General features: G+C 44.4%; 2 protein-coding genes across 8 annotated transcripts in view; one reads left to right on the plus strand and one right to left on the minus strand.

The window, feature by feature from the left end:
• Positions 1-6,072, plus strand: part of Hcls1 (hematopoietic cell-specific Lyn substrate 1) — an 18,609-nt gene extending 12,537 nt beyond the window's left edge. For both annotated transcript variants that reach the window (XM_015486883.2, XM_015486882.2), the window contains 9 exons: positions 1,305-1,359; positions 1,665-1,775; positions 2,419-2,474; positions 3,092-3,161; positions 3,728-3,939; positions 4,318-4,422; positions 4,845-5,052; positions 5,201-5,272; positions 5,453-6,072. In XM_015486883.2, coding sequence (XP_015342369.1) covers positions 1,305-1,359; positions 1,665-1,775; positions 2,419-2,474; positions 3,092-3,161; positions 3,728-3,939; positions 4,318-4,422; positions 4,845-5,052; positions 5,201-5,272; positions 5,453-5,589 — 1,026 coding nt within the window. In that variant the 3' untranslated portion in view covers positions 5,590-6,072. The remainder of the gene's footprint in view (positions 1-1,304; positions 1,360-1,664; positions 1,776-2,418; positions 2,475-3,091; positions 3,162-3,727; positions 3,940-4,317; positions 4,423-4,844; positions 5,053-5,200; positions 5,273-5,452) is intronic.
• Positions 6,073-7,032: 960 nt separating this feature from the next.
• On the minus strand, positions 7,033-26,733 carry Fbxo40 (F-box protein 40). Of its 6 annotated transcripts, none has more exons than XM_048793931.1 (6): positions 26,710-26,733; positions 26,231-26,340; positions 22,973-23,107; positions 15,990-16,022; positions 13,086-15,002; positions 7,033-10,490 (listed from the first exon to the last, which is right to left on the minus strand). In XM_048793931.1, the coding sequence occupies exons 4-6, from the start codon at positions 15,990-15,992 to the stop codon at positions 10,278-10,280; spliced, it is 2,133 nt and encodes a 710-aa protein (XP_048649888.1). In that variant the 5' UTR covers positions 15,993-16,022; positions 22,973-23,107; positions 26,231-26,340; positions 26,710-26,733; the 3' UTR covers positions 7,033-10,277. The 6 variants fall into 6 exon arrangements, with proteins under 6 accessions (XP_048649888.1, XP_048649890.1, XP_048649889.1 ...); XM_048793933.1 differs by having other exon boundaries at positions 22,973-23,074; positions 26,710-26,726; XM_048793932.1 differs by lacking the exon at positions 26,710-26,733 and adding an exon at positions 26,451-26,676 and having other exon boundaries at positions 22,973-23,074.

Genomic DNA, 26,733 nt, shown 5'->3' on the forward strand with positions numbered 1-26,733 from the left:
TATATATATATATATCAGTATAGTACAATTACAGGATGACAAGGTGGACAGGAGAGGAAATTTGCTAATTCATTGAAGCTCTCTGTTCCATGCCTTATTAAATGAGATTCTTTGAGCTTTTATTTCATGGTGCAGGCTGGTGTCTCTTCCCTACAGCACTCCCTACAGCTGCACAGAGAGAGGACATCTTCAAGCTAACTCAGTTGTATTGTTCTAATTTCCAGCATTTGTTAATTATGTGAGACTGAATTCATAAAACTAAGTGCTAGAATATTGACTGTCTACATGGTGGAGAGAGGCAGGGGAAAGCCAAAACACATCTTGGAAAGTTCAAAACCTGCTCTAAAGAAAAGGGAAATGCAGAAGGTGATTTTTGAAGGCATAAATGGCATAGCTTGTAATGTTCTATAAACAGGATGGAATTTCCTGTTCCATTTGGCTCCCCTCCTGTGTGTCTTTGCCTAATCTCTTATTGTCTGCTTTACAAGCCACAAGGGAAATCACCTGAACAGTGTGTGTGTCATGTAAATAAAGAAAGGACACTTTACTAATTAGTTCGTGAAATGCAAAACCTAGACTTGCTTACAGACTCCCAGTTACTGTGCAATGGGGATGCAGCCCCCAGGTGATGTTAGGTCCCCTGGACAGTTCATCCAGCTCTGGGGTCAGCCAAGATCCAGATTCTCCCGGTTTTTCCCACCCCCACCAAAATCTGCATCTTTGTGTTTCACTGCTGAGTTATGAAAGAAGAGAGGCAAGTATAACCAACCAAGAACAGGATAAATATCTCTTTCATGTGCATACTGGTTTACAAGGTACTTTTATACGTATTATCTGATTTTAGTTTTGTGAGGATTTCTCAGGAAGAAATACACTAAATTTAGAGAGTGACCCAATGCAGACTCATGTATATACCTTGTTCCATTTTTTGTCATATTATTCTAAATGAAGAGGGAGCCTTTCTTGCATTTTATAGTGGAGATGGGTAAAGCAGGTGTTCTACTCTTCATGTTATATTAGAGACCAGTGCGCAGTCCTATTAAGGAGCATGTCTAAAGCTAACCAACTATGAATAGGGGAAGCGGGGTTGGATCTAGAGCTGTCTGTGTGCAGAGCCCGTGCTCACTGCTCGGTAGAACACTGCCAGGCACCAGCCTGTCGGGATTCTGTTTCTAGGTTAAAGCCCCATCAGAGCCCTGAGCCCCCATAATCTACCTTTGGGGCTGAACCTAGAGTAACGGAAAGCCAGGGAGAGGAAAACTGACAGTTCGGATGCTAACAGTTCTCTGTCCATTTCTCTGCAGTCAGCAGTGGGCTTTGATTACAAAGGAGAAGTGGAGAAACACACATCTCAGAAAGGTAAGGACCTGCACTCCCGCCTCGCCTACCTGCCCGGCTGGCTCCTCCACGGACTTCACCTCCCAACAGCTGCTGCCAGTGTCCCTGCTCCAGGACTCCCGGCCCACTACCCACTACCCACTCTTTAATTCTACTGTGTGCTTGTTCTCTCTGTCCCCTTCACTGCTTTCTATGAGACTGATGAAGTTTTCTTTCATTCTTTTTTCTTGTAACAGTCTGAAAGTAAACTATTTGATTCCTTTATTCTAGAGTTATCCTTGAATTTTAAGTCTCTAAGATTTAACAGACTGCCCTTTCAACCCTAGACTACTCTCGAGGCTTTGGTGGCCGTTATGGGGTGGAGACGGATAAACGGGACAAAGCAGCTCTGGGATATGACTACAAGGGAGAGACGGAGAAACACGAGTCCCAGAGAGGTGAGTTGGGGCTGAGAAGAGAGAGGTCACGGAGAAGGACAGAGATCTCCTTCCATTCTGTCTGGAAGTGGCTCCAGGGGCCCCGGATGTGGAGGGGCTGATGTGCAGAGAAGACAGGTGGGGTGGGGTGGAGAGTAAGTGGGTGGAGGAGGGGAGACATGCAGGGGTGGAGAAGACAACACAAGATTAGGAGCAGAGCTGAGGAGGGAGGCCAAAGAGAAGGGGTCACTGAGGAAGGGATGGAGACAGGCTGGGCGATGGCCACACAGTGGCTTGGCTATGTGTCTCTCATCCCCTTCTGCCTCACAGTCTTTCTCTTCCCTGGATCCGTGCAGTGGTAGCTGGAGAGCTCTCCTTGTTTTTTCCTTTTTTGTTTGTTTTGTTTCCCATTATTTTGAAACTTCTTTAATTTTGTTTCCCTGTTTCCATTTCTCTCTTCTCCATTCTCTCTGAACTTTTCCCCCCATCCTTTCCCCTCTTTTCCCACCCATGCCTCTCTCTATCCTCCAAATCTCACATTTCCTCTTGTGTCTCTGTGTCCCACATTCCTGTCTTCTGGTCCTTCTTCCCACGGCTCCATTTCCCCACCTATCTCCAGCATTTTAATCTCCTATAGTGACTCTCAGAACTTCCTGTCCCACAGATTACGCCAAGGGCTTTGGTGGTCAGTATGGAATCCAGAAGGACCGAGTGGATAAGGTAACACGCCAGAACACCAGTGTCCTGAGAAGGGTCCCCTACGTGTAGGGAAGTAGAGAGAAGAGTTCAAAGCAAAGTGGGGAGAAGGTTGGGACAGTGATGCTGGTGCTCTGAGCCTGTCCTGCTGGGATCCTGCCCTCCCCATTGACTGCCTTCAGCATCTGATGGACATGAGGTCACAACCTGTTTGAGCTTTAAGCGAAGACAGTGGAGTGCAGCAAGGAGAGACAGAGGAGAAACAAATCCTAGGGAAAGGTGGTGTTAGTTGTGCAGTTTCGTGGATTGCTTGGCATTGCTTAACCCACTCCTTTTTATCTCTTCCTAGTCCACATCACTGTTGTTCCATGCACTAGCTCCTTCTGCATTGGCCAGGGACCCTGCTGCATTCTAGGCTCAAGACATGTGATCCAAAGTACACTAAGCTTTCAAAGGGAGCCACCAAACCTACCTGTTTAGAACTCTCTCTGCCACAAAATAATAATAGGACCTTGTACTAGTGTTAAGACCCACATGGTTAAGGGCTACTTCCTACAGTGGGCCCAATCTCCAGTACTGCCTTCTGAGTCACTGCCATCCTGTCCCTCCCCACCTGCACAAACTGTTATCCCAATTTACAGAGTGCTGTTGGCTTCAATGAGATGGAGGCCCCAACCACAGCTTATAAGAAGACGACACCCGTAGAAGCCGGTGGGTCTCAGTTTCCTCTATGATCTTCAACTTCCTCTTTCTCCTCCGCAGTCTATCTCCTGCATGCCTTTAACTGCAGAGGTTATCTGAGGGAGGCTTGATCCCTAGCTTCATATTCCCAGATCTGTCTCCTAGAAAAACCAGGTCAAGTGATAGAGTGGCATTAGGGAGGGAACTGGGGGCAGAGAGCACAGGGGGAGGGAGGGAGAAGTACTTGGGAAGGGTATGCAGGGGTAGGAGCTTGGGATGGGCAGAAGATGCTGGTGGCTAGAGGGCGTACATGTTTGAGGAGAGTGAGCTACTGAGGGAACCAAGGCTTATAATTTAGAAAGGACAAGAGTCTGAGGTCACAGCGAATGGCTAGATGGAAATCTGGGCTTTGAATCCAAACCATCCTCCTGTACCCCTCTGTTCCTCCATCACCACCTCTTTCTCTCTCCCTCCATGAGTCCCCTCTCCATCTTCTCTTCTGGATATCTAAAACTGATTCCTCTTCTTCATTCAAACGCCACCCTTTCCTCCAGTCCCCGTCCATGTCAACCCTAATTCTTCTTGCCTGTGTACAGCTTCCAGTGGTGCCCGTGGGCTGAAGGCAAAATTTGAGTCCATGGCTGAGGAGAAGAGGAAGCAGGAGGAAGAGGAGAAGGCACAGCAGGTGGCCAGGCAGCAACAGGAGCGCAAGGCTGTGGTGAAGATGAGACAAGAGGCTCAGCAGCCAGTGGCTCCCGCAGAAGAGCCAGCAGCGCCAGCCCCATTGCCCAAGAAAATCTCCTCAGAGGTGAGCCTGGCCCTCTAGGATCCTCGCCTGGAATCTCTTTCCCAGACAGAACCTGAGGGGTCCAAAGGATGGCAAGAAAATAAGGCCTGGGTCTTCCCTGTGTAGGCAGAGTCCTGTTCCTGTCCCCAGGAAGATTCAGTCATCTGTGTAGTTGATACTCGTATGTCAGAAACATCAGAAAACAAACAAGTGAACACTAAGATATATGTAGTACAATGAAGGGCAGGCCACCAGCCACTGCAGCCAGTCATCCAAGAGGAAGGAGCCAGTTCAGGCTGGGGCTCATCTTGAGCAATGAGTTCTAGTTGGATTGGCAGAGAGCAGGACGGGTGTGCCTGGTGATTGTGAGTGAAGGTGGTGGGTGCTCGTTCTCCGTAGGCCTGGCCTCCAGCACAGAGTCATCCAGCACCAGAGCCCGAGCCTGTGAGAACTAGCAGAGAACACCCAGTGCCTTCCCTACCCATGAGGCAGAGTCCCCCGGAGGTAAGCAGGGCCCCGAGGACTCTCTGCCCCAGGGAGGTGGGTTGCATAGGGTGGCCAAACACCCTGCTTCACCTGGAGTCCCAGGTGGAGTTCTGGTTTGAGTGGTGAAAAGTCCTGCATTCTGGAAAATTCCCAATCCTGGACAAACTAGGACAGCTGCTTATCTTATGCTATCCCAACGATGTGCTTTTGCTTCAGAGTTTCCCTGGGCTTCCAAAGGCTCTGACTTGCCTTCCACTTTCCTGCCTTTATTCCTTTTTACATTCCCCTCCTGTCGTTTCTTGGTAGGTGTTCTGAGTGACTGGGTATGGAAGGAGGTTGCAGGATGAAGATGGATGACAGACTGTGGTGGTGCAGGTGGGGTCTCCACTGACTCCTCCTGGTGAGTGCAAGTCACCCTGCTCCACATTGTCTTTTCTCAGGACTATGAGGAGCCCCCAGCTCTGCCTCCTAGAACTCCAGAAGGCTTCCAGGTGGTGGAAGAGCCAATATATGAAGCAGAGCCTGAGCCTGAGAATGACTATGAGGATGTTGGGGAGATGGACAAGCAGGAGCAGGATAATGATCCAGAGGGGGACTATGAGGATGTGCTGGAGCCTGAGGATCCCTGTGTTCCCTCCACCCTGGCTGGTGAGTGGGGTATGGTTAGGGGGAGAAGCAACTCCTCAGTTTTGTCAGGTGTGGGAGAAGAGGAGGATGCGTTTCCCCACTGCCCAGGAGGATCTGTCTCTGCCTTCTCCTTGTTGGTGAGACCATGTGTATATTTCTCATCATGCAGGACCATCAGGCAGCCCAGCTGGGGCTGGGGCTATGGGGATCTCAGCTGTTGCTCTGTATGACTACCAAGGAGGTAGGTTGGGAGTGGCCTGAGACCTCTGATACACAGGAAGGGGATGGATTCTGGGGGTCAGGGAAAGTCCCAGTCTTGCCACCAAGACAAAGGCCAGGCCTCTTTCCTGGGAGTAAGTTCAGGGAGAGATGGCAGGATTCCTGTTTGACCATCCTAATATCCCCTCCATTTCCTCCCCAGAGGGAAGTGATGAGCTTTCCTTTGATCCGGATGACATCATTACTGACATTGAGATGGTGGATGAGGGCTGGTGGCGGGGACGTTGCCACGGCCACTTTGGACTCTTCCCTGCAAATTATGTCAAGCTCCTCCAGTGACTGACCTCACTATCTACTACAGCTGTGACTCCCCATGTCCAAAGTGGCTCTGCCTCCATCCCATCCCCATTCCTGCTGCAAGTGCCTAACAGGAAGTCTTGGGTTACCTGAGGTTCTGGACAGACTTCCCTCTCCTGTTTCATTAGGGCTTCAGGCCGAAACAGCATGAGGAAGGAGGTTTCCTTCCCCTCGGTGTCCTCTGTGTCCTGGAATAGCTCATGGATGTTTACATTGTGGTCCTGCCTTCTTCCCCAGTAATGCCCCCTATAATGACACCCCCAACTCTGATCTATTCCCTGTAAGCACTGGGCTTCCTGGTTTGCTTACCTGAGAAGGTGGGTCTATTCTACATGGTTGTGTTTTTGCCCACTTTTCTTTCCTTCGGAGATATTTCTGAGATTTTTTTCTGTTCAGTCCTAAAGTTGGAAATAAAGTGGGACTACTGTGCACCTCTGTGCTGAGGAAAATAAAACTTCTTGTGCAGTCCTGGCTCTCATGGCTCTAAATTTCCCACCCCCTTCCAGGCACATCCAGAAGACCCACTCTTAACACTGCCTATTCCTAGCACTCTAGATTCAAGGGCGAGGCATTTTCCTATTCCCTTACACCCGGTCCAAAACAGGTGATCTTGAGAATGGTGGTAAGGTGGGATGACAGGGGGCCAGGTGGTATCCACGTTAAGGTGGTATCAACTTCTACCAGCTTTAGCAGTTGTGCCAGGCCAGCCACCTGCCTGGGAGTAACGACACACTCTTTCCATGTGGTGTTTGTAGAGGAAGAAGCTCAATCTAGAGGATAGAAAGCAGGAGAAAGGAAAGGAAAACAAATTGTAGTGAGGCTGAAGAGGATTTAGATCCAGAGACAGTGGCCTCCTTGTAGCAGGCTGGATGGAGGAAGTACATGAAACTTCTGAATGGCCCAGAGCCGAGGCAGATAGGAAAGAGGGTAAGGACATGTGGACGGCCATTGTGGACAAAAAGTGAATCGCCAAGCAAACCATGGGATGAGAGAAATTCAGAGGTCAGGGCAAGATGGGTTTTTCTCAGCCCCAGACTACTGTGATCTGCCTCAGCAAAGGTCAGAGACAGAAGATTTGAGGGCACAAAGTGGGGTATTTGGTGTAGATGATCTTTGGTTGATAGGACATAGAATCTATGCTGTTACCAGCATCCAAGTTGAGTCCAGCTTTCACAGAGGGAGAAGGCATTGGGGTGGAGGAGGAGGAGGAACTAGGATTAGTGGCTGAGATCCACAGTTGCTCCAGGACTTCATCAGAATTGGTGAGCTGCGGGGGCACCTAGAGAGCTGCATGCTTCAAACTTGTTCTTGACTTTTCTTCAAGACACACAATCCTTAGTTTTGATAATGACTTCTATGCCAGCAAATCACAAAACTGTCTCTAGATATAACTCACAAGATTCACACACCTTAACCTTTCAAAGGTGAGTGCAAAGCAGCCTTTATTTCCTCCTATAGAGACACTGGGATTTCCAGTATATAGTAATAGGTTACCACATGTACACAATATCATTCTTCATTTCAGTTTGATTTGATTTCACACAGAAGGCAGACTTTTACAGCAGTTTTCCTGATCCATCTCCAAGTTCCACTTTGCTTTTTCACTGTTCCCTTCAGAAGAGGAGAAAAGTTCTTTTCTAGATCCCTGTGCTGCTAAGGCAACAGTCCTTTCTGGCCCAGTTCTACAGACCCTGCCCTCCACATTCAGCTGGTCTCTGCCCTGGTCTGCCTTTCTGGGCTGTGATGCTCATCAAGGGCTCTGTTGAGGCTCTATTCCTGTGACACAGCCCTCTCTGCCCACCTCATGTGCTTCTTACTCTGAAGCCATGTCTAGCTGTCTTTCCTCTTCCTTAGGCGCTCCCTGCTCCTGCTGCTCACTACAGCCTCACCTCACTAATCAATCACCTGTCTCCCCACAGCCTCTCTGATAAGGTCCCCTCCTGCTCCCTCTGCTCTCTCCTCTAGGAACCCGGGGATACCAGCAGTACCCTGGTTTCCTGCAATATGAACCATTATCTTATAAATGTGTTTGATGATGTTGACCAAATCAGTACTGTTCTGAAGGGAGCATGTGGGAGAGGAAAGTGCCTCAAGGAGCGCCCCGCACCCCACCAGGGGGCGTGCCCTGAACCCGTGCCCCGAACCCGTGCCCCGCCCACCCGCGCTGTGGAGGGAAAGCCTTCTGCTCTCTTCATGCCTCTGTGGTTGCTCCTCAACCACGGCCCTGACTCGTCGTCCTCTGTCCGTAGTTCCTCTTTCTCTCTTTTTCTAATTAGAAATCCTGGCTTTGGGAGCATTATTCCTCCACATAAGAAGGACCAGATTCCAAACACATGTAACTGACACCCAGAGAACTCTCTTCCTTTCTTCTTTCCCACACCTGACATCCAGAGTTTGCTTCTGGTTACTCATCTTCACTGAGTAAAGCCTTAGATCACACTCTAGTTATATTTTTAGAAAACAATGACATATATAAATGTGAAATATAAATCAAACAATAAGCATTAGAAAAAGTGAGATTACGTTACCAAATAGTACCAAGTGGCACATAATAATGAAAGATGAGCATATTTCTGGTTTGGGGCTTGCTCTACGACCATCTTGACTCTTCTCAGAGGTGTGATCTACAGCATTTCTGAACTGGGGCGACCCAGTCAAAACAAGCACCCAGATGAATGAGCCAATTTCTTTTGTTGGGTGAATTCTTTCTCTGCTTCCCTTTTGTTCTGTCCTCCCTTTTTCCTATTTCTCACTTGCTTGAAACTCAACTGCTTGGAAAATGGCACTGATTAAGGTAAGAAGGACATAAACATAAGACAAATAACTTTCCTGGATATAACTGGAGAGAGCAGAAAATACATATTCTTCCATGTGGCCCGGGGACATGTAGCCATATCAAACAATTGGATCCATCTGGTTTCTGACTTAATATCACCTGACATCTAAAACCTATTTAGTAGATACATAAGGGCAGCATTAAACCACAGCCATTGTGGATGGCTATGTGCAACAAGATTCTGTTGTACTGAAAAATAAGCAAATCCAAACTTAAACTAACTGTTATGATATTCCTTAGGACAGTGGTTCTCAGCCTGGAGCCACTTTGCTCCCAGAGGACATTCTGCAATATCTGGAGACATTTTTGGCTGTTCACTGTGTGAGTGCTACTGTGGAGTGGGGGGTGGATTTAATAGAGGCCAAGGGTATTGCTAAATACCCTATAATATATAGAATAGTCCATTATGACAAAGAATTATCCACTTCAAAATGTCAATAGTTCCAGTTAGGCACAGTGGTGCACACCTGTAACCCCAGCATCTTGGGAGGCTGAGGCAGGAGCATCGCAAGTTCAAGACCAGCTCCAGAAACGTAGTGAGACCCTGCCTCAAAATGAAAAGGGGCTGGGGAGGTAGCTCAGTAGTGAAGCTAGTCCAGGTTCCAAGTGGCTAGGAGTTCCAAGGTTAGGAAACTCGGCTTTAGGGATTGCAAGTTTATTGGGGACTTTTCCCTCTACTTATGTGCTTGTGAATATTCATGGTTTGTTACCAAAAACAGCAGTAGCATCTGTTTTTGACAGGCTGGAGGAATGACCAGCAAGCTTGGGGCAATCCAAGGAACCACTGTGTTCATATGTCTTTCTCTCCAGGGCCCCCAGTGGACTATCCAAGTGGTGTATGGTACCTGTGGACCGGTACCACAGGAACTGTGGGGGGTCTTGTTTGGACTTTACCCAACACGAAGTCTCCTCAGCTTCCCTGTGTGTCCTGGCATGACACTGAGGTTGGCATCATGTATGGAGGTCATTTCAGACATAGGGTGGCACTGAGCTATGCCTATGCTCTCCTTCACCCAGACCTATAATATACGTCTCAGGAAAAAACAACCTTGACTCTTGAATCATTATTAAAAATGTTAAAAAGTAGGCTTGAGGCTTTTGTCCTTTCTTTGAAAATACAGAGTCTCCTCTGGACTCTCCCTCGTTTTTCAAGGCTTTCTTTCTATACCTTGGTAAGAATCTACACAAGAGACTCGGTGACCTCATTGCTGTCCTTACCTTTTGGCCTGCGGTATCCTCCAGGCTGCTGTGCTCAGCCAGGGGGCTCTGTTCAATCAGGATGAATTGGGACTACTTGGGTTTAGAGGCATCAGGGTCACCAAAAGTCACCCTGAACTTGGCTGTCAAGACAGGCCCAGCTTCAGAACCTTAGAGCTGGATGCCCTCCACCCTGGCACTCTGGGAGGTAACTCTGCACCCTAGGAAGTAACTTACTGTCCATGCACTGTCTGCCCTGCCAATATGCAAGTTTTGTAAACCAAAAAGCCCAGTGTAAAATCATGGGCTTATGTTGGTTACAGAATTTCATTACTCTCTCACTTCCTAAAGACTTGTATTCCTTTCCAAATAGCCTCAGTTACTTATTCTCTCCTCAGACTTATCTATTTTAGAAAAAAGAAAAAGAAAACTAAGTCACAGTGTGGCATTATCATATAAGTCATCACTTAGGAAATTCTTAGATCTAGTACAATTGCTGAGGTTTTGAAAGACATCATATGTTCCAATACATGCAATGAAGCAGAATATGCAGTTACAGCAGGGATTTCTCAAACCATTCTCAGTCCTGCTTTCAATCACTCCAAGGAAAAATTCAAGAATGATGCCATCCAAATCTCTAGATGTGTCTTCCTCGTGGTCTAGTTCTAAAGGTGGAGACTAAGCTCTCTTGGGCCTGCTCACGGGGTTGACACATGCTGGTCAAACGAATCGGGTCAGTCTTGTGCTCTATGATGTTGAAAGGACAGGCCTTCAGGTGCTCAGACATGGAGGTGACTTCATTAAACTCCCAGCTCTTGATTTGGGAGAAGAGGCTGCTGAACTGCCAGATCTGTGGAGAAAGGGAAAAACTTACAGATAAACCTGGGGCAATGCCCCCAGGCTGGCTGTGTTTGAACAGGATAAGGAAACGCCTCTCTCTACTTCCTTCCAGAGAGTTCAGTGGCATTTGACTTTTGTTAGTTTCTTCCCCAGAGTCCAATTTAAGCTTCCCCCTTCCAATTAATGATCTTCCCAGACAGCCTTGCAGTTGTATGGGAATGACTGACATAGATCAGCATATTGACATACACCTACCTTCCCCTGTCCTTCCACTAGCAACCATTAGTTCTAGAGTAGACCCAGTTTAAATCAGGACAATTCGCACCAATGGGATTCTACCCCAGCACTTTTGTTTGAGATTTCAAAAAGCAGATTCTCTTTCTCCTTCTGTACTTGAACTGGGAACTGTAGTCCTAGGAGGTGTCAGCAGTCTCCAGGGACCACCAGAGAACTGTGTTAGAATGGAGCCAATATTGAGGAAACAAAGAAACAAAGTAAAAAGAACATTGGGGAATTTTTTGAGTTGCTAAATCAAGCCTTACCTGAAACTGTTAGCTAAGGACTTTTGAGTTATATAGGCTAATAAATTCCATTTACGGTTTAAGGTACTTTTAATTGCTTTTCTACCTGCTTGAAATTAGAAGTATTCTAACTAAATTAAGGTCTTACCTCAATGGAGAGTTCTATGAGTTGAGTCAGTACTCAATAAAACACTCTCTGGTCTTTCCAGCTGGGAGGTGGTAGCAAAGCTACTAGTTTTAAAATGTGGCTAAGAGGCTTGGCACCCTTGGCACCTGGTACCCTTTCAGCCTGACTACTTCACCCTCAGTGTTTTGTCTTGTTCCTGTGTAAAAATAAACTATTTCTTGGGATCTTGGAATTATTTCCCTTTTTACCCCAAAAGCCATTTTAATGTGAATATCCTTTAGCCCCAACTAAATTCTCTTTATTCTTTTCTGCAAGCAAATTAGTTTGTCCCAAATGATATCCAAGAGTGGTCAGCAATCATTGAATTAGGAACAAACTTGAAACCTACCTCTCCCCACTCCCACGCCCCCCCCAAAAAAAAGAAAAATGTAATTTCTAGTATGCAAATTAAATTATTTGCATCTGTTTTGTAGAGGAAGATAATAGGTAGTTTTAGACAACACTTTTTCAAAAGACAATATCTCATTCACTATTTATCCTTAGCATGTGGTTGACAGTCAGTGTTTAGCACATGGATGTAGGCATGGATACGTAAGAGAGAGTCTTATAATTATGTTTGAACAAGACTGTCTAGGTGATCAATAATGGAAATACACATTTTAAATATAGTCAACAAAAATAGATGCAAACACTTCTAATTCCCCAATGCAGCTCTTAAACACCCACCTATTAGGAAGAACTGCAACAGTAATATTATAGAATTATTTACCTAAATAGGTATTAGTCATTCTTGGTTTGTATTACCACCATATTTACTATGAGAAAGAACGTTACAGGCCAGGTGTAGTAACACACACTTGTAATCCCAGCTCCTTGGGAAACTGAGGGAGGAAGAACACAAGTTCAAGGCCAGCCTGAGCAAATTAGGGGGACCCCATTTCAAAAATAAAAAATGAAAAGGTCTGGAGATGTAGCTCAGCTCAGTGGTGAAGTATCCCTCAGTTTAATCCCCGCTACAAAAAAAAGGACATTACAGGCACTTAGATATGATGAATTAGGAGTCTCACTTCTGTAGAAGTCATAATACAGCTAAGCAAATATGATCCAATGGAGAAAAAGAAACAAAAATTTTACTGAAGGAAAGAGATGCTTTAATACAACAAAGTTTTCTGAAAAATTAAGTATTTGAACCAGGGGAGAGATCAGTAGATTGAATTCATGAAGAATTTCAAAATTCCTTTATCAATGGCAAAAACTATTCTTAAAAGAACCATTGAGGGCTGAGGGTGTAGTTCACGGACACAGTGTTTGCTTAGTATGCCCAAGGTTCTGGGTTCAATACCCAGCACTACAAAACAAACAATAACCAAGAATCAGTTGACATAGGACTGAGAAGAATGTTGCCTTACTGTATGAATCAGAGTCTAAGCAGGAAACAGATGGCACACACAAATGGGGGTCACGTTAAGAGAATTTTTAAGAGGAATGATTTCAAATATATGGGCAAGGTATAGGAAAGCCATGAGATACTGTAGAGTATCCAACCTTAGTAACAATATAGAGTCACTCCTCTGGGCCTGAAGGGGAAGAAGGCTGTCATAGGAACCCAGAATGAGTAACTGTGTGGGGAGAGCCACCGGAGGCAGCCACCTTAGCTGAACTTAGCCAGTTCAAAGGGGCATGAAGGGAAGGAACCAGGAGAGTGGATCCTTCAACCCTGTTCTTCCTCCCTCCTTCCCTCCCATGGTTTTAGCCCCACTGGAAGCTGGAGGGCAAAGGGAACCAGTTAAGCAATCTAGGGACACACCAGCGTGGAGAAGGGTCTGTCTCCCTTAATGGACTGATCTCCTTGAATCAGTCTTAATTCTAACAACTGTCCCATCATCTAGTGCAATGCTCGGCACATAAAAAGCTCTCTACAAGTATTTGTTGACTGAGTGAATGCATATTAACTTGCCTCTCTGTGGACTTTCCAGGAGGTGCCTCCATGGGAGTACTTCTTCTTCTTCCATTGCAAGAGGACCATCCCTCTCTCCTGTAACAGGGTGGCACAGATATTCCTCATCAGCACAGACACCTGGGAGAGCTGGGACAGGCTGATGCTGTCCAAGAACCCAGCAATGTACTGCAAAACCTCCAGGGGCAGGCTAGTTAGAGAGTTCTGGCTTTTTCCTCCTTGGTCTATGAGATGGTTGTTCTTCCTGCTCTCGTTCAGCTCTGGAGCAACCTCGGGCTTGATGGCAAAGGTCTTGAGCTTCTGACTGTAGATCACTTTGGCCTTTTGACCTGGGGGACGGAAATAGTTCTGAACAAACGTACATCCCAGGTAGGAAAGGGGGCATCGGTGTTGGAACCAGCCGTTGAGGCATGACTGAATGTCTGTGTGGACGTTCTTGAAGTGCAGGGGGAATTCATCCCTTCTGAAGAATTTGTTGCAGGTGAAAGTAAAAGCAGAGCTACTCTTGTTGTGTCTCCTCGTCACACACTCACTGTGGAGCTCTACATGAAGTCCTCCTGGGTTGGCAGCAGTCAGGAGATCAGCCAGCACTGTCCCCGAGGAAAACGGTCCGGGCTCAAAGTTGTACGTCTGTGTGGCAAAATCCATGAACAGCCCATCGATGCTCCTGGATTCAGAGATGACGTGGCCCTTGAGTTCTCTTTCCAAAGCACACTGGAGGGTGGTCTTGATGAGGTCTGATTTTGGCAGGTCCTCCACGGTGATCCCCAAGTCAGAAGTATCTACGGCCTTGTGTTCACTCGGCCTACAACTCAACATGGCATCCCCAATTCTTGCTCGCTTCCCACAATAGCTCACAGGAACTTTGAAGGTGTAAACGGTCTTAACTTCTTGAGCCTCAAGGTTGCCATAAACAAAGTCTCTCTCCCTGGGGGTACAAGCAGGCATCTGACCAAAGTGAATGAGCATCCGCCCATTGTGCACTAGATACATATTATAGTCCTTTGCATCTACAGCTGTTTTCAGTCTTTCCAGAACACCATCCTGCCAGGGGGCAAGGCCTGTCTTTTCCATTGCTGCGGAAAAGTCCTGCTGCTTCTGGTCTTGCTGTGGTTCTTTGCCGTTGGCAGCAGCCTCTCCCTCTACCACGTTATTGCCGGCAGAAATCTGTTCTGTCCCTGCACCATCCCTGCTCTTGCTCTCACAATTTGCTGATGAACTAGTTAAAGCAGAGGCTGCATGTTCTTTGCTGAACATGTTTTCCCACTTGTTGAACTTGGCCAGGTCCATCCCTTCTTTGGTCTTGGCTAGTGCCTCTCGTTCTTCTTGACTCAACTCATTCATCTCCCCGTTGGGTGCTGACAAACCGTTGTGTGGTACCAAACTGGCATCTGGTCCTCCCACTGCTCCTTCCATTTCCTCCCAGTTGGCATCACCATTCCTGGTTGGCTCCTCCTCCGTGGCATCTCTGGTTTCTGGGAAAAGGTCTACCATGTTCAAGGATCTGAAGAGAATCTTCTGATCCTGGAGGGCCAGGGCTGTATCTAAACACTCCTCATTGGGGGTCTCTTTCATGATGTTCTCATGAAGGATTGTTTCTGAGTCCACGTTTGGCCAGCGGTTCCATTCCATGGAGCAGCAGACCACGCTGGCCGGGCACATCTGCAGGTGCTTGGCCAGCTTGTGGCGGGACATTAAAAGGGGGCAGCCATATTCAGAGTTGAGGCATGGAACCTGCTCTAAAGGACAGAGGAGCTTGTGCTCTGCCTCTTTGCACATGTGGAAGGTAGCACCACAGAGCAGGTGGCAGCTTATCACCAGGCAGGAGATGTTGGGCTCCACAGGAACATGGCAGTGGCGGTTGATACATCCTTCACAATGCCTGTGTGGCCCAGGTGGGGGCCTGTGTACCCTGCCCTGAACACGCCAAGGGCAGGGGAAGAGAGAAAAAAAAATGAATGCGATAAGAGAAGCTCAGTGCATGTCTGAGACAGTGTTTTAATTTGCTTCTTTCCTGTCTACTCATGATTTTTATAGGAACCTTGTAATCTAGTGATGATTGTAGAGAAGAAAAAAAATCCCTCCAAGTCCCACATGCCAGAAATAACAACTATCAACTCTTAAAATGTTTCCAGTGTTCATCCTACCTATACAGTACCTATGTTTAGAAAAGAACAAAAAAAGCTGAATGTAATGAATGATCTATGACATCGACAGTTTTTGTTATTGAGTTGTAGCTTATGAATGATTTATATGGCTAATACTGTGAATACAATTTTGAATCCTGCGTTTTGAACTTCTATTATGACATAAAACTAGATTGGTATTGATTCTTTGCAGTCTTTCTTTATAATGGCAGATAACATTCCAGAAAATTGTGAGCTGTCATTCATTCAATCATCTCCAGAGGTGTGCTGGGAGGAGAAAGTGCTGTGTCTGGTTTTGCTCACATCTGCATTCCTAGCACCTGGTACCAGGCCTGGACCATTGTAGGTACTCGATAATATTTTCTGAAGGAATTGTTAATCAATTAGGGTATTGTTCAATTTTTACCATATTATTTTTTAACTTTTAATTGACAATATTTGTATGTATTTATGGGGTATAGTAGGATAATTCAATTCACATAGATAATGAATAATAATCAAATCAGGGCAATTAGCATTTCCATCTCCTCAAACATTTACATTCCTGTGTGTTGGGAACCTTATTTAAATATTTTCATTAAAACTGTTTGCTCACAAATTGTTTTCTATTCTCTGCTTTCCCCTTACTCCAATTTAATTTCTTGCCAATAAATATCAACAAATCATAAGAACAAGTCTGCCAGCTGCTTGGGCTACAGGCTAAATAAATCAAGACCCTGACTGAAAGGTGAAGCTCCAACAAACATCTGGCACTTACCATAGCTTCCCAATTTCTTCTTGCTTCTTAACTCTAGGGGAAAATAGGAAGATGTGAATATTAATGATTAGTAAGAAAAGTATTATGGTTATTTATATTAACAGGGGCCAAAGATACTCTACGTTCTCTCTCATTTAATTCTTCTCACCAACCTGGAAGTGGTGCTTCCATTTTATGGTCAAGGAAATGGAAGCTTAAAGAAGTTAAGTAACTTAGCCAGGTCACACACTGGTAAGTGATGGAGTCAGGTTTCCAACCCAGGTCATGCTAGCCTGTGCTCGTGCACTGACCCCAGTGCCCTCTGATGCAACACATTACCTACACTGATGGGAGGCGCAACTTCTGTTTCTTGCAATTTTTTTTCCATTGTCTATTGACAGTTATTCTAGGGCTCCTACTTCTCTGTCCTATACTTTCCCAACCTGTCCAAGTTACCCCCTCACTTTGCCTCTCACTGGACCTTCATGACTAATGAGAGGTCAGCCTGATAGCCAAGTTGGTCTGGGCAATGTCGAAGTACCTGTGACATATCTGTCATGTGCCATCACCTTAGTGTCTTCCACTGTGTTGTGGTCAGAACAGGGGTCAAAACCCCAAAGGCCTCAGTTGCAGGCTAAATAGGGAATAGATTCTCTGCCTTCAGGGATTCTGGTCAATTAATTGGTCTTGGGGCTGGGGATGTGGCTCAAGTGGTAGCGCGCTCGCCTGGCATGCACGCGGCCCGGGTTCGATCCTCAGCTCCACATACAAACAAAGATGTTGTGTCCGCCAAATACTAAAAAATAAATATTAAAATTCTCTCTCTCTCCCTCTCTCTCACTCTTTAAAAAAAATTAATTGGTCTTATGTGTTGCCAGGTCTTCTGATTTTTCCAGAGAAAGTGGAGTTTTCTGAGTGCACAGTAGGAGGCAGACTACATAAGGCTCAACTCTGGTGCTACAGGTCAGCAGCTATAAGACTTTGAGAAAGTTACTTCCAGCTCATTATTCATCAGTTTTCCTATCTGTAAAGGGAGGATGATAATAGTACCTTCCCTGTAGCACTGTAGGGAGAAGTTAATGAGTTTTAAATGTATGAAACTCAGAACAGTCCTTATCTTGTCAATTTATTGGGGGTGAGTTTTCTCCCAATATTTTTTTTGAAGATTTTCAAATATATTTAAAAGTTTAAGGGACATTAAAAAAAAAGCACCCCAAAACACTACCTAGATTCAACAACTATTAACATTTTACCATTTTTCTCTCCCCTTCTTCTCTTTCTCTCTCTCATAAACATTTTGACTGAAAATAAGATATCATGACATTTCATTCCTAAGTACTCAGCATGCATTTCCAAGAATGAAGACATTTTCTTTGGTAATTTTTACATTGTTTAAGAAAACTAAAATTTATTTATTAATGTCATGTCACATGTTGTTTATATTACTAATTCCCTAGTTGTTCCAAAAATGTTTTCCATAATTTTTAATTTTTTTAAAGAGAGAGAGAGAGAGAGAAAGAATTTTTTAATATTTATTTTTTAGTTTTCAGTGGACACAACATCTTTATTTTTATGTGGTGCTGAGAATCGAACCCAGCGCCCCGCGCATGCCAGGCAAGCACGCTACCGCTTGAGCCACGTCCCCAACCCAATTTTTAATTTTTTTAATGTTTAATTTTGAACAAGGATCCTTTCAAGGCCCATTTATTGCATTTGGTTAAGTCTTTTTAGCCTCTTTTGTCTGAAACTGTCCCTTCAGGTTTTCCTTTTAAGGAGTGACAGTCTTAAATCTCAAGAAAACTATAGTCTGGTTCATTGTTTATTCACTTGTTCATCCATGCATTCAATAAACATTTGTTGATTACCTGCCATGTGCCGGTAAGGAGTATGAGTTACCTGGACTGCTTGTCAAAGTGAACCTTAGATACTATTTTCGTTAGAATCAGTTGTGATGTGTATAGATCTGACTCATATAGATCTGCAATGTTCAAAACTGTCAACCAGATATGGCTAGTTAAATTTAAATAAATCAAAATAAAACACAATGAATGATTCAGTTCCTCAGTCATGCTAGCCGTATTGTAAGTGCTTATTCTCCACATCTGGCTGGTAGTCACTCTATTGGACAACACAGAGTGTTTCCATCTTTGTGGAAAGTTCTATTAGATAGTGCTGCTGTGGGTTCTGGCCACCAAATTCGGGGTGTGTACTGGAATTTACAATCTTAACACCCTGCCCATGTAATTATGACAATGATGATGATTTTCATAGCAGGTATTGAACCCAGAGATGTTTAACTGGTGATGTTCCCACCAGCCCTTTTAATTTTTTTCTTTTGAGATAGGGTCTGTCTCTAAGTTGCTTAGGTCCTCACTAAGTTGCTGAGGCTGACTTTGAATTTGTGATTCACCTGCTTCAGCCTCCCAAGTCACTGGGATTAGAGGCATGCACCATTGCACCCAACCACATATGATTCTAATGCACATTAATGAGAACTAACATTAATTAGAACCCCAACTAGGCCCACCAAGTGATCATGAAAAAGGGACTATGCTGCAGGGCTCTTTCCACCTAATCATCCAGAGTCAGGGCAGGTGAGAAGCCACAGGACAGATCCTCAAATAGGTTCAGGATCCAATGGAAGACAGACCAAGGTGTGAGAATCAGAGAAGGAGCTGAACAAACATAGCGGGAAGCTTGAGGGAAATGGACTGTGCTATCGTCTGAATGTTTGTATTCCCCCAAATTCGTATGTTGCCATCTTATCCATAATGTGAGGCTCTTTGGAGGTGGGGTTTCCCAGAGGTGATTAATTATGAGGGCAGAGCCTTCATGAATGGAATTAGTGCCCTCATAAAAGAAGCCTGACAGGTTCCTTGTCTTTTATGCCATATGAACATGGAGCAAGAAGATTATGAACCAGTGTGCAAGCCTTCACCAAACATAGTTAGCATCTTTGTCTTGGACTTCCCAGTCTCCAGAACTGTGAGAGATAAATTTCTGTTGTTTATAAGCCACCTGGTCTATGGTATTTTATTATACAATCAAAATTAACTAAGATAACCTGAAATGGAATATAATATGTTCAAGAAAGGAGCACATATTCTGGATGCAAGAATCCAGCTACTGATCATTTAACACTCTTGCCATACCTCAGCTCACTTCTAGGGGAAAAATTGTGGACTTATTTTGGAAATTATTAAATATTAGACTTTAAAATCTGGAATTATTTGATACTCCATAGGGAGCCTAAAATGGCTCCTGTTCTAATTTGGGTGTTGACTGAGAGCAGTGGAGGGATGAGTGGAGCAGGAGGATCTGCAGTTAGAAAATGCTTTTTAGAGAACGTGATGGAAGATTTTATGGGTGATATTGAAAACAGGCAGACAGGAAATATTACAAAGAAGGAATCATATTTTTGTTCCATGCTAGAGATGGGGAAAGAAGAGACAAAGTTGATACCAAATTTTTGAATGAGAAAGGGAGAATATTGGCTATAATTTTGAGAAAAATAGAGGTCTGAGAGGAAACCATCTTTGGAAGAAAGACGGGTCCAGCAACCGTAATACAAGTTGCTTGAGATACTGGTAGATCATGGGGATGGGAAGATGAGGGACTGGAATACAGTGATGCAGATTTGAGAACTTATCCACTTAAAAGTGAGAGGGGAAGCACTGCCTAAGGAAGTGAGAACACCAGAATAGGTATGTGAGCCATGGCATACATGGCCATGTGTGACCACTTTGGGGCACATTAGGAAGAAGTAGAGCCAGAGGAGAGAGCTCAGCAAGTCAGAACGATATTGTCACAGATATAAAGGCAGGGGTGGGCATGCCTCAAGTGCTACTGCAAAATTAAGAAAAATGACAATATTGCCACTGCTTATGGGAGGTCCCCAAAGAGCTTTTGCCAGAGTAAATGTGGTATTTCAGCTGTGGGACCTTGAGCCATTTGAAATGTGGCATTTGCTCAGAGGGAGGGGAAAGCTGTTAAGCACATAGTGCAAGACAGGCAGGCCCATGACCTGGCTGAGAGAATGTGACCATCAGCTTTCTGCAGAAAAGCAACTTGTGAATAAAAGAAGGAGTCTGGAAAATTCAGGGGCTCCTTCTGGCTTTCAGGTGGGAAAGAAGAGGCAGATCACAAGTGGAATAGGACTATGTGAAAAAAGATCCCAGCGTCAGCAGTATCTGGCTTCCTATCTGCCAGCTTGCTGTGTAATGAAGTGGAGCTCAGTTCCTGGGAAGAGAAAAGAAGGGCTTGGCTACTTCAGTGGGCTACCTATGCAAACTCGGCCCTGGCAGCAGGGATATGTCTGGTTGGAGGGACACAATCCCTTCTTGGCCTTCAGTATTATGGAGTATGGTTCCTGGGAATAGTGTTATTAAAGTGGGAACATTTGTGGGATAGGTTTAATGCTTTCCATCCCTGTGAAGTTATTTGGAAATATTCCTTTAAGAGAAAACAATGCATGCTGGCACAGAAAAAACGACCCTCCCCCAATGCTTTTAATGCTGCTATTTAAAGATCCTCTTTCAGGTTCCAGAGCTACATCCAGATGAGTGACTTTGAGAGAAGACATATGCTGAGCAGAAAGAATGGTGGGTGGAGGCTATTCTGGAGAAGTTTGGCAGTAGAAAGAAGGAGAGAGACAAATAGAGCCAAAGAGCGTAAAAATCACATCTGAACCTTTCATTGTGTATCTGGGGAAATTATTCCCACTGAGATAAGGACCGATCTGGAGTACCTGACAGTCTAATTATTGCTGGTTTGCCTGGGACTCCCTAGGTTCAGCATTTAAAAGTCCCACATCCCAGGATTTGAATAGTTGATTGCTCACCTTAAGTTGGAGTAGATCAGTGTTACCTCAAGTTAATTAAATTAGATATATCATTGGTTGCCTTGTGACATAAGATGACCTGTTCTCCTAATCTTGTTTTAATGGGCATAGAGACTGGATCCTTCTCCTCCATGAGGTCTGTCTGACTTTTCTAGAGTGAAATATTTGTGTCTGTGTTTTGGGTGTTGTGGAGGAAGAGAAATAAAATTTGGTGCTTATATCATGTGCTTTTACATAACATCTCATTCAGTCCTTACAACAACTAGGTGAGGTGGGTATTACCATTTTCAGTTTACACACAAGGATACTGATGCAAAAAGAAGCCTAGGTTTGTTGGACTTCAAACCCAATGCTCTTTGCTGTATCACACAATGTTCAGAGACCTACGGAGACATATGCAGTCCATTTCACTGGTCTGGGGAGGATGCAAGTCCATGGCTAGAGTTGGGACACAGCATGGTGGCCACATATATGATCTATTCCTATTGAGCCAGGTGTTCTTCATTAGGAACCATCTCCATCTCTGTAGAGAAGTTTTCATTTTGTTTTGGTATGTCTCTAAACCTTATCCCATATTATGTCCCCTCTGAGTAAAGGAAACAAGAGGAGGATCTAGGTCTGATTGATGGCTTTGCATTTCATGGAACACAGATGTGAAAGGGAAGGGATTAGTGTTAAAAATATGTACTAAAATATGGATTCTGAAATTTAAAATGAAGTACATACTAAATCAATCACACAGATGATAGAAACTTTTTACTGTGAAAAAGTTGACAAAAATCTATGCCTGAGCCCTTCAAATTCTATGCTCTTATATTCACCTTTGAATTCTCTCTTTTTTTTTAATATTTATTTTTTAGTTTTCGGCGGACACAACATCTTTTTTTGTATGTGGTGCTGAGGATCGAACCTGGGCCGCACGCATGCCAGGCGAGCGCGCTACCGCTTGAGCCACATCCTCAGCCCCTTGAATTCTCATTTCCAGACTGAAAAGGTAATGCATCCCATCCTCTTACGAATAAACTTCAGTCAAGCACATGATCAATATACTTTCCCCCTCCTAAAATGAATTTTAAAGTTCCTCTGTCTAGAGGGGACAATGGTCAAAATAACATAATTTAGACTTAAATTAGTCCAAAGACCTGGTCTTAGATTTTACTGTGTATTGGATGTAGCTGAAGTGGAGTTGTGGGAGCACCAGCTATGTGAGTTTAAGGAATGGATATTTCATTGAAGAAATAGGGGAGCATTTAGAACCTGGTAATAGTTTGATGTGATGCTGATCATAGTGCTGTGTGGACCACTCAGAACGTAGTAAAATGATTAGCAAAAACAGTGTGGTCCCCAGGCAAATAGCGTCAGTATCACCTGGAAGCTGGTTGGAAGTGCAGATTTGAGGCCCTACCCTAGATCTACTGAATCCAGCTGATTCTATGGAAGCTCCAGTTTGAGAACCACTGAGCTGTAACAGCTTGGTATTGTGCTTCCAGGTAGAAAGGAACTACTTGCCAGTTAATGGGGAAGGTCGGTGGGTAATTCTATCATTCCATATCCACCACCACCACTGCCCAAGCCCAAGCACCATGATCTCTCATTCAGTCCAGTATAATGAGGTTATGAGCAGTTGCAGTCCCCTAATTTGTACCCCATAATCCATATTTGCCAGCAGAAAGTGTGATTTAACAATTTATAAAATTAGGTCATTACTTTCCTGCTTAAAATCTCCATCCAATTCCATCACAAGAAATAAAGTGTGGAAGTCCTTGTCGTGGTTCACAAGGCCATGTAAGACCTGTCTCCTGCCCTTTGACCTCATCTCTTGCCCTTGTGCACTTGGCTCCACCTTGTGACTTACTCCAGCATGAGACCCACACACTTTGTCTTTCTACAGGGAGAATTCTCCCCTCTTTCTCATTTGCATTATAAGCTTCTTCTCTCTATTTAGAGATCACCTTGCATATTACTTCCACAAAGAGGCTTATGTGACACCTCCAATGTAAAGTACATCAATCAATACTCTCATGAAGTAGCTAAGTACTTTTTGACAAGTTATTTAATCTCCCCAAAGCTAATTTAGTCATCCATAAAATAGGGCTGATAATAACCCATCGAATTGGATGAGCATCAAAGATAAACAAAGTCACTCAATTTTTAGGCCATTCTCCTGGTCACCTCCCTCTTCAGGCCTTTATTTCTTCACATTGTATCGCTCTTGAGGCCCTTGGCTGGCCTTTCGATTTTCAGTTGCCCCTTACTCCAATGTATCCTATGTAACACTGCCAGCTTAATAATCTTCAAACTCCATTTAAAAAAATAAATAAATAAATAACCTTACCTCGGTCTTTTAAGAATGTAAATCCCCATAATCCTCAGGGCTCCTTTAATCACCCCCAAAGCATTCCTTAAGCGCTCATGATTTCAGATAGTATGCTCAGGCCTGGGATACTGCCCCCTCCCCCCCGGGGGGTGGGGGCTGTTGTCATCAGAAGGCCTGGAACTTTTTAGATGTCACAAAGACAAGTTGAAGGCATTTTTCTTTCCTAGGCCCAAGTTTGTATAAGTTTAAATGTTTACCTACATTCTCCTGCTCATTAAGGAAAATGGAAGTTGCCAGTCAGACTGGGCTTCTCTCTTGTAATTAGCTGCTACAGCAGCAGAGACTGGTGGAGGTTGTTGGAAGCTGGGAGCAGGGAGAGGTTCATATGGCCTGCAAGACTGGCAGGCGCAGCAAGGCAGTGGAAGGTGCTCTGACTGCACTGTCAATGGCGGGCACAATCGCCTCTCAAGGAACACGCTGCATGAGCTCTGAGGGGCCAGAGAGTGGGTGCTGCTGCTACCGCACCCAGCACTCGATCAGTGTTTACAGAATAGGATGAAGTTGAATTAAACAGAACCTAAAAGAAAGTAGCATTTTGAAAGAGCTGTGAGAGCAACTGGAAACAAATTTAGGAAGAAATTGTGGTGATGCTAATTGGGGTTGCTTTTAAAAAAGGGTGGAACTGACTAGCTTAGGTGGAAGAGGCTTCGGTGGATTGGAGTTAAAGACACACTGAACACCGCCAGGCTTATTCCCAGGGTATTACCGGGACCTTGTTCTCTGAACCACTTCAGCCATACCATCAGAAGTGTGGACCAGGCAGATAACAAGAAATCCTCTACTCCAGAGCTTCTCCCACTAGGAATCACTGGGGCCATCTTTTTAAAGTGCAGGTTTTGATTCAGTGGGACTGGGGTGAAGCCTGCCTGAGCCTGTCTCCTATAATCAGCTTGAGACAATGCTGATGGTGCAAGGAAGTCACTTTGAAAGGAGAGGATCTAATTTCACCTTATTTTTTAGAGGAGAATTGAAGACTCAGAGAAGGAAACTATCTTGCTCTGAGTCTAATCACATGTTTCTTTTCTATTACACTGTGATACTGTTATTGAGTCTGGAGAAATAACAGCACCACCCAAAGCTACCTGCCCTGTGGTGGTCAAGGGCAGCCTACATGGTACTGAGGGCTGAGTAGGACAGAGCCTGGAAGAATGAGGCAAAGGTGGTGACCAAGCGTCACTCATTGAAGGTCATGATAGCAGGTATAGCAGGTGTATTTTAAACACTGACTCAAGCAAAAGAGAATGGGATTAGCAGATAATAGTTTTAACATTCTTTACTATAATTTTAAAGTTAGTAGCAAACAGAGTTGATGTCAGGGAGATATTTTTAGGCAAAGGGCCCTCTCAGCACCCCTCACATGATGTCAGTGACTAACTATTCTGCCTCCTCATGTGGCTAGCCCTAGTAATAATGATTTATTTCTGAGCTTCAACTTCAGCGAAAGTGACAAGGTTAAAAGTTGAAGGTCAAAGATATGTACTTTAACTCTTAACCTATTAACCAGCCAAGGAATTACTCTAATTATATATTATTAACCTATTTCCCTGCTATGGAGATATTTAATTTTAGGAAAAGAAATGTTTAAAGTTAACCATTGAAGTAATCCTTTTGCATCTTGAGATTTTTTTTTTTTATACATCCAGTTGACTGAGAATGATTCCCACACCTGGTTCCATAACCTCAGGCTTCTGCTAACTTCACCACACCCTAAAAACCTAACCACTCTCCCCAGATCTCTACAACTTCACAATCTACAGTTCTCCACCTACACCAGACATCTCTCTGCTTTTAATCTCCTTCGTTGTTTAATTGGCTATTATCTAGGGGTGGCTCTGAATGAAGGCTTTCTATTACTGCTAAATCAGCGTAATCCAGTCTCACTGGGATGGCATCCCAGCATACATTTTGTAGATTTAGTGCCATGGAAACCCTGGCAAAATTAAATGAAGTTAAGCAATTATACATGGTGAATTTCACTGTGCCCAGCAAACAGGCATAATTATAACACAGACACTTAGTGCAGAGTCATGAGTATATCTGGAAGTTATAGAAGACAGGCAAGAGGGAACCAGAAACTAGGGTATCTGAGTGGTTGCTTTAGGTCTCCTTTGAGTTGGCATTGCTAGCTTTCACCTGAACACTTCCAAGTTTAGTATACAGAATCCCTTTTGCTGCATAAGCTACTTCCCAGGATGTCCTTAGCTGAACTTTGAACCAGAGAAATACAAGAAAATAAACAGTGCTCTGTTACCTTGGGGTGTGTGTGTGTGTGTGTGTGTGTGTGTGTGTGTGCATGCAACACTATACAGTTATTCCAGAAGCCACGAATAATCTAGCTGTATTTTATAGCTTTTAGTACTGCCTGTATCTTTAATCATTTTGCTGTTGTTCCTCTGGATGTGCAAGTCTCAAGTTTGTAACAATTTTTGGTTTGGATGTATAAGCCTATATAAAGCTTTAACTTGTACACTACTTTCACTTATATTCCGTGGATGCATTTTGGATTCAAGAGACCTGGGGAGAAGAGAGTCCCATTTAGGGAATATTGTTAAGAGAAAAACAAGTCTTACTGCAGACAGAGTTTAAATAGTACGCGCAGTAAGTATAGCTGTTGCATTAACTGGTAGTGTGATACAGTAGATGGAATTTAAGCTGCATGAGAATGACTTGCAATGAACACAGACAATGCTGATTGGAGAAAAGATCATAGCGATTGGACTTTAGAAAATAGGAATTCTGGGTCTGGGCTTTCCCCCTGTGCACTTACCACCTGTTCCCCCTATCACATAACTTTTCTGGTTAATTGTAGAAGAAAGAACCTAGACTATCAGCAGTTTAGATTCTAAGCCACTCTGAGATTTTAAATTTGACACTGCAGCTTACACATGGTTGGGTATCATTCTTGGGGGCTAACCCTCCACACACAATGAATCTAATCAACAACCCACTTCCTCAGGCACAAAGGTGATGCACAGCAAGCCTCCATCTGCATGTTCATCATCTGAATGTCCCCATGGAACACCTGCCCCTGAGTGAAGAGCTTACCTTAACAGTGCAGGCTGAGTCAGCATCTGCTGCTCCTGTGTCCCTCAATGGTGAGAAAGCAGATCTCCGGGAGGTACCTGGGTGTATCCGCAGCAGCAGAGGACAGAGTTCTGTTGGGAAGGCAGGGAAGGGGAGAAAACTTAAACAGAAATAGTTCGAGTGTTTTGAAGTTAAAAATAAAACTATATCACAAGGGGCAATGTGACCAGGCTCAGCTTACGACTTTTTCCTTCCCCCTCTGTATCATCACTTGGTCTCTACTGGAATGACATTAGCAGGGGAAAACCTAATAGGAAATGGGTTCTATTTCAATGGGCTTTCTTTCCCTCGAGGAAAGAGAAAAACCCTTTGCAGGATTATTTCAAAGCCAGAGCAGCCTCAGAGTCCTGTGTGTGCAGTGGACAGGTCCAGCTGTGCCCCAGGAGACTGGTGGAGCATTCAGCACCGACTGCTGCTCTAATTATAACCACGTTTCTCACCTAAGCCCAGTGGCTGGCTGAAAC

This window comes from Marmota marmota, unplaced genomic scaffold (assembly GCF_001458135.2).
Source record: "Marmota marmota marmota unplaced genomic scaffold, marMar, whole genome shotgun sequence".
NCBI lineage: Eukaryota > Metazoa > Chordata > Mammalia > Rodentia > Sciuridae > Marmota > Marmota marmota.

Coding starts and splice junctions, on each gene's coding strand:
- Fbxo40 (XM_048793931.1), bottom strand. Junction 10,491..13,085: donor CCTGGAAAGTCCACAGAGAG/GCAAGTTAATAT, acceptor CTTTCTCCACAG/ATCTGGCAGTTCAGCAGCCT.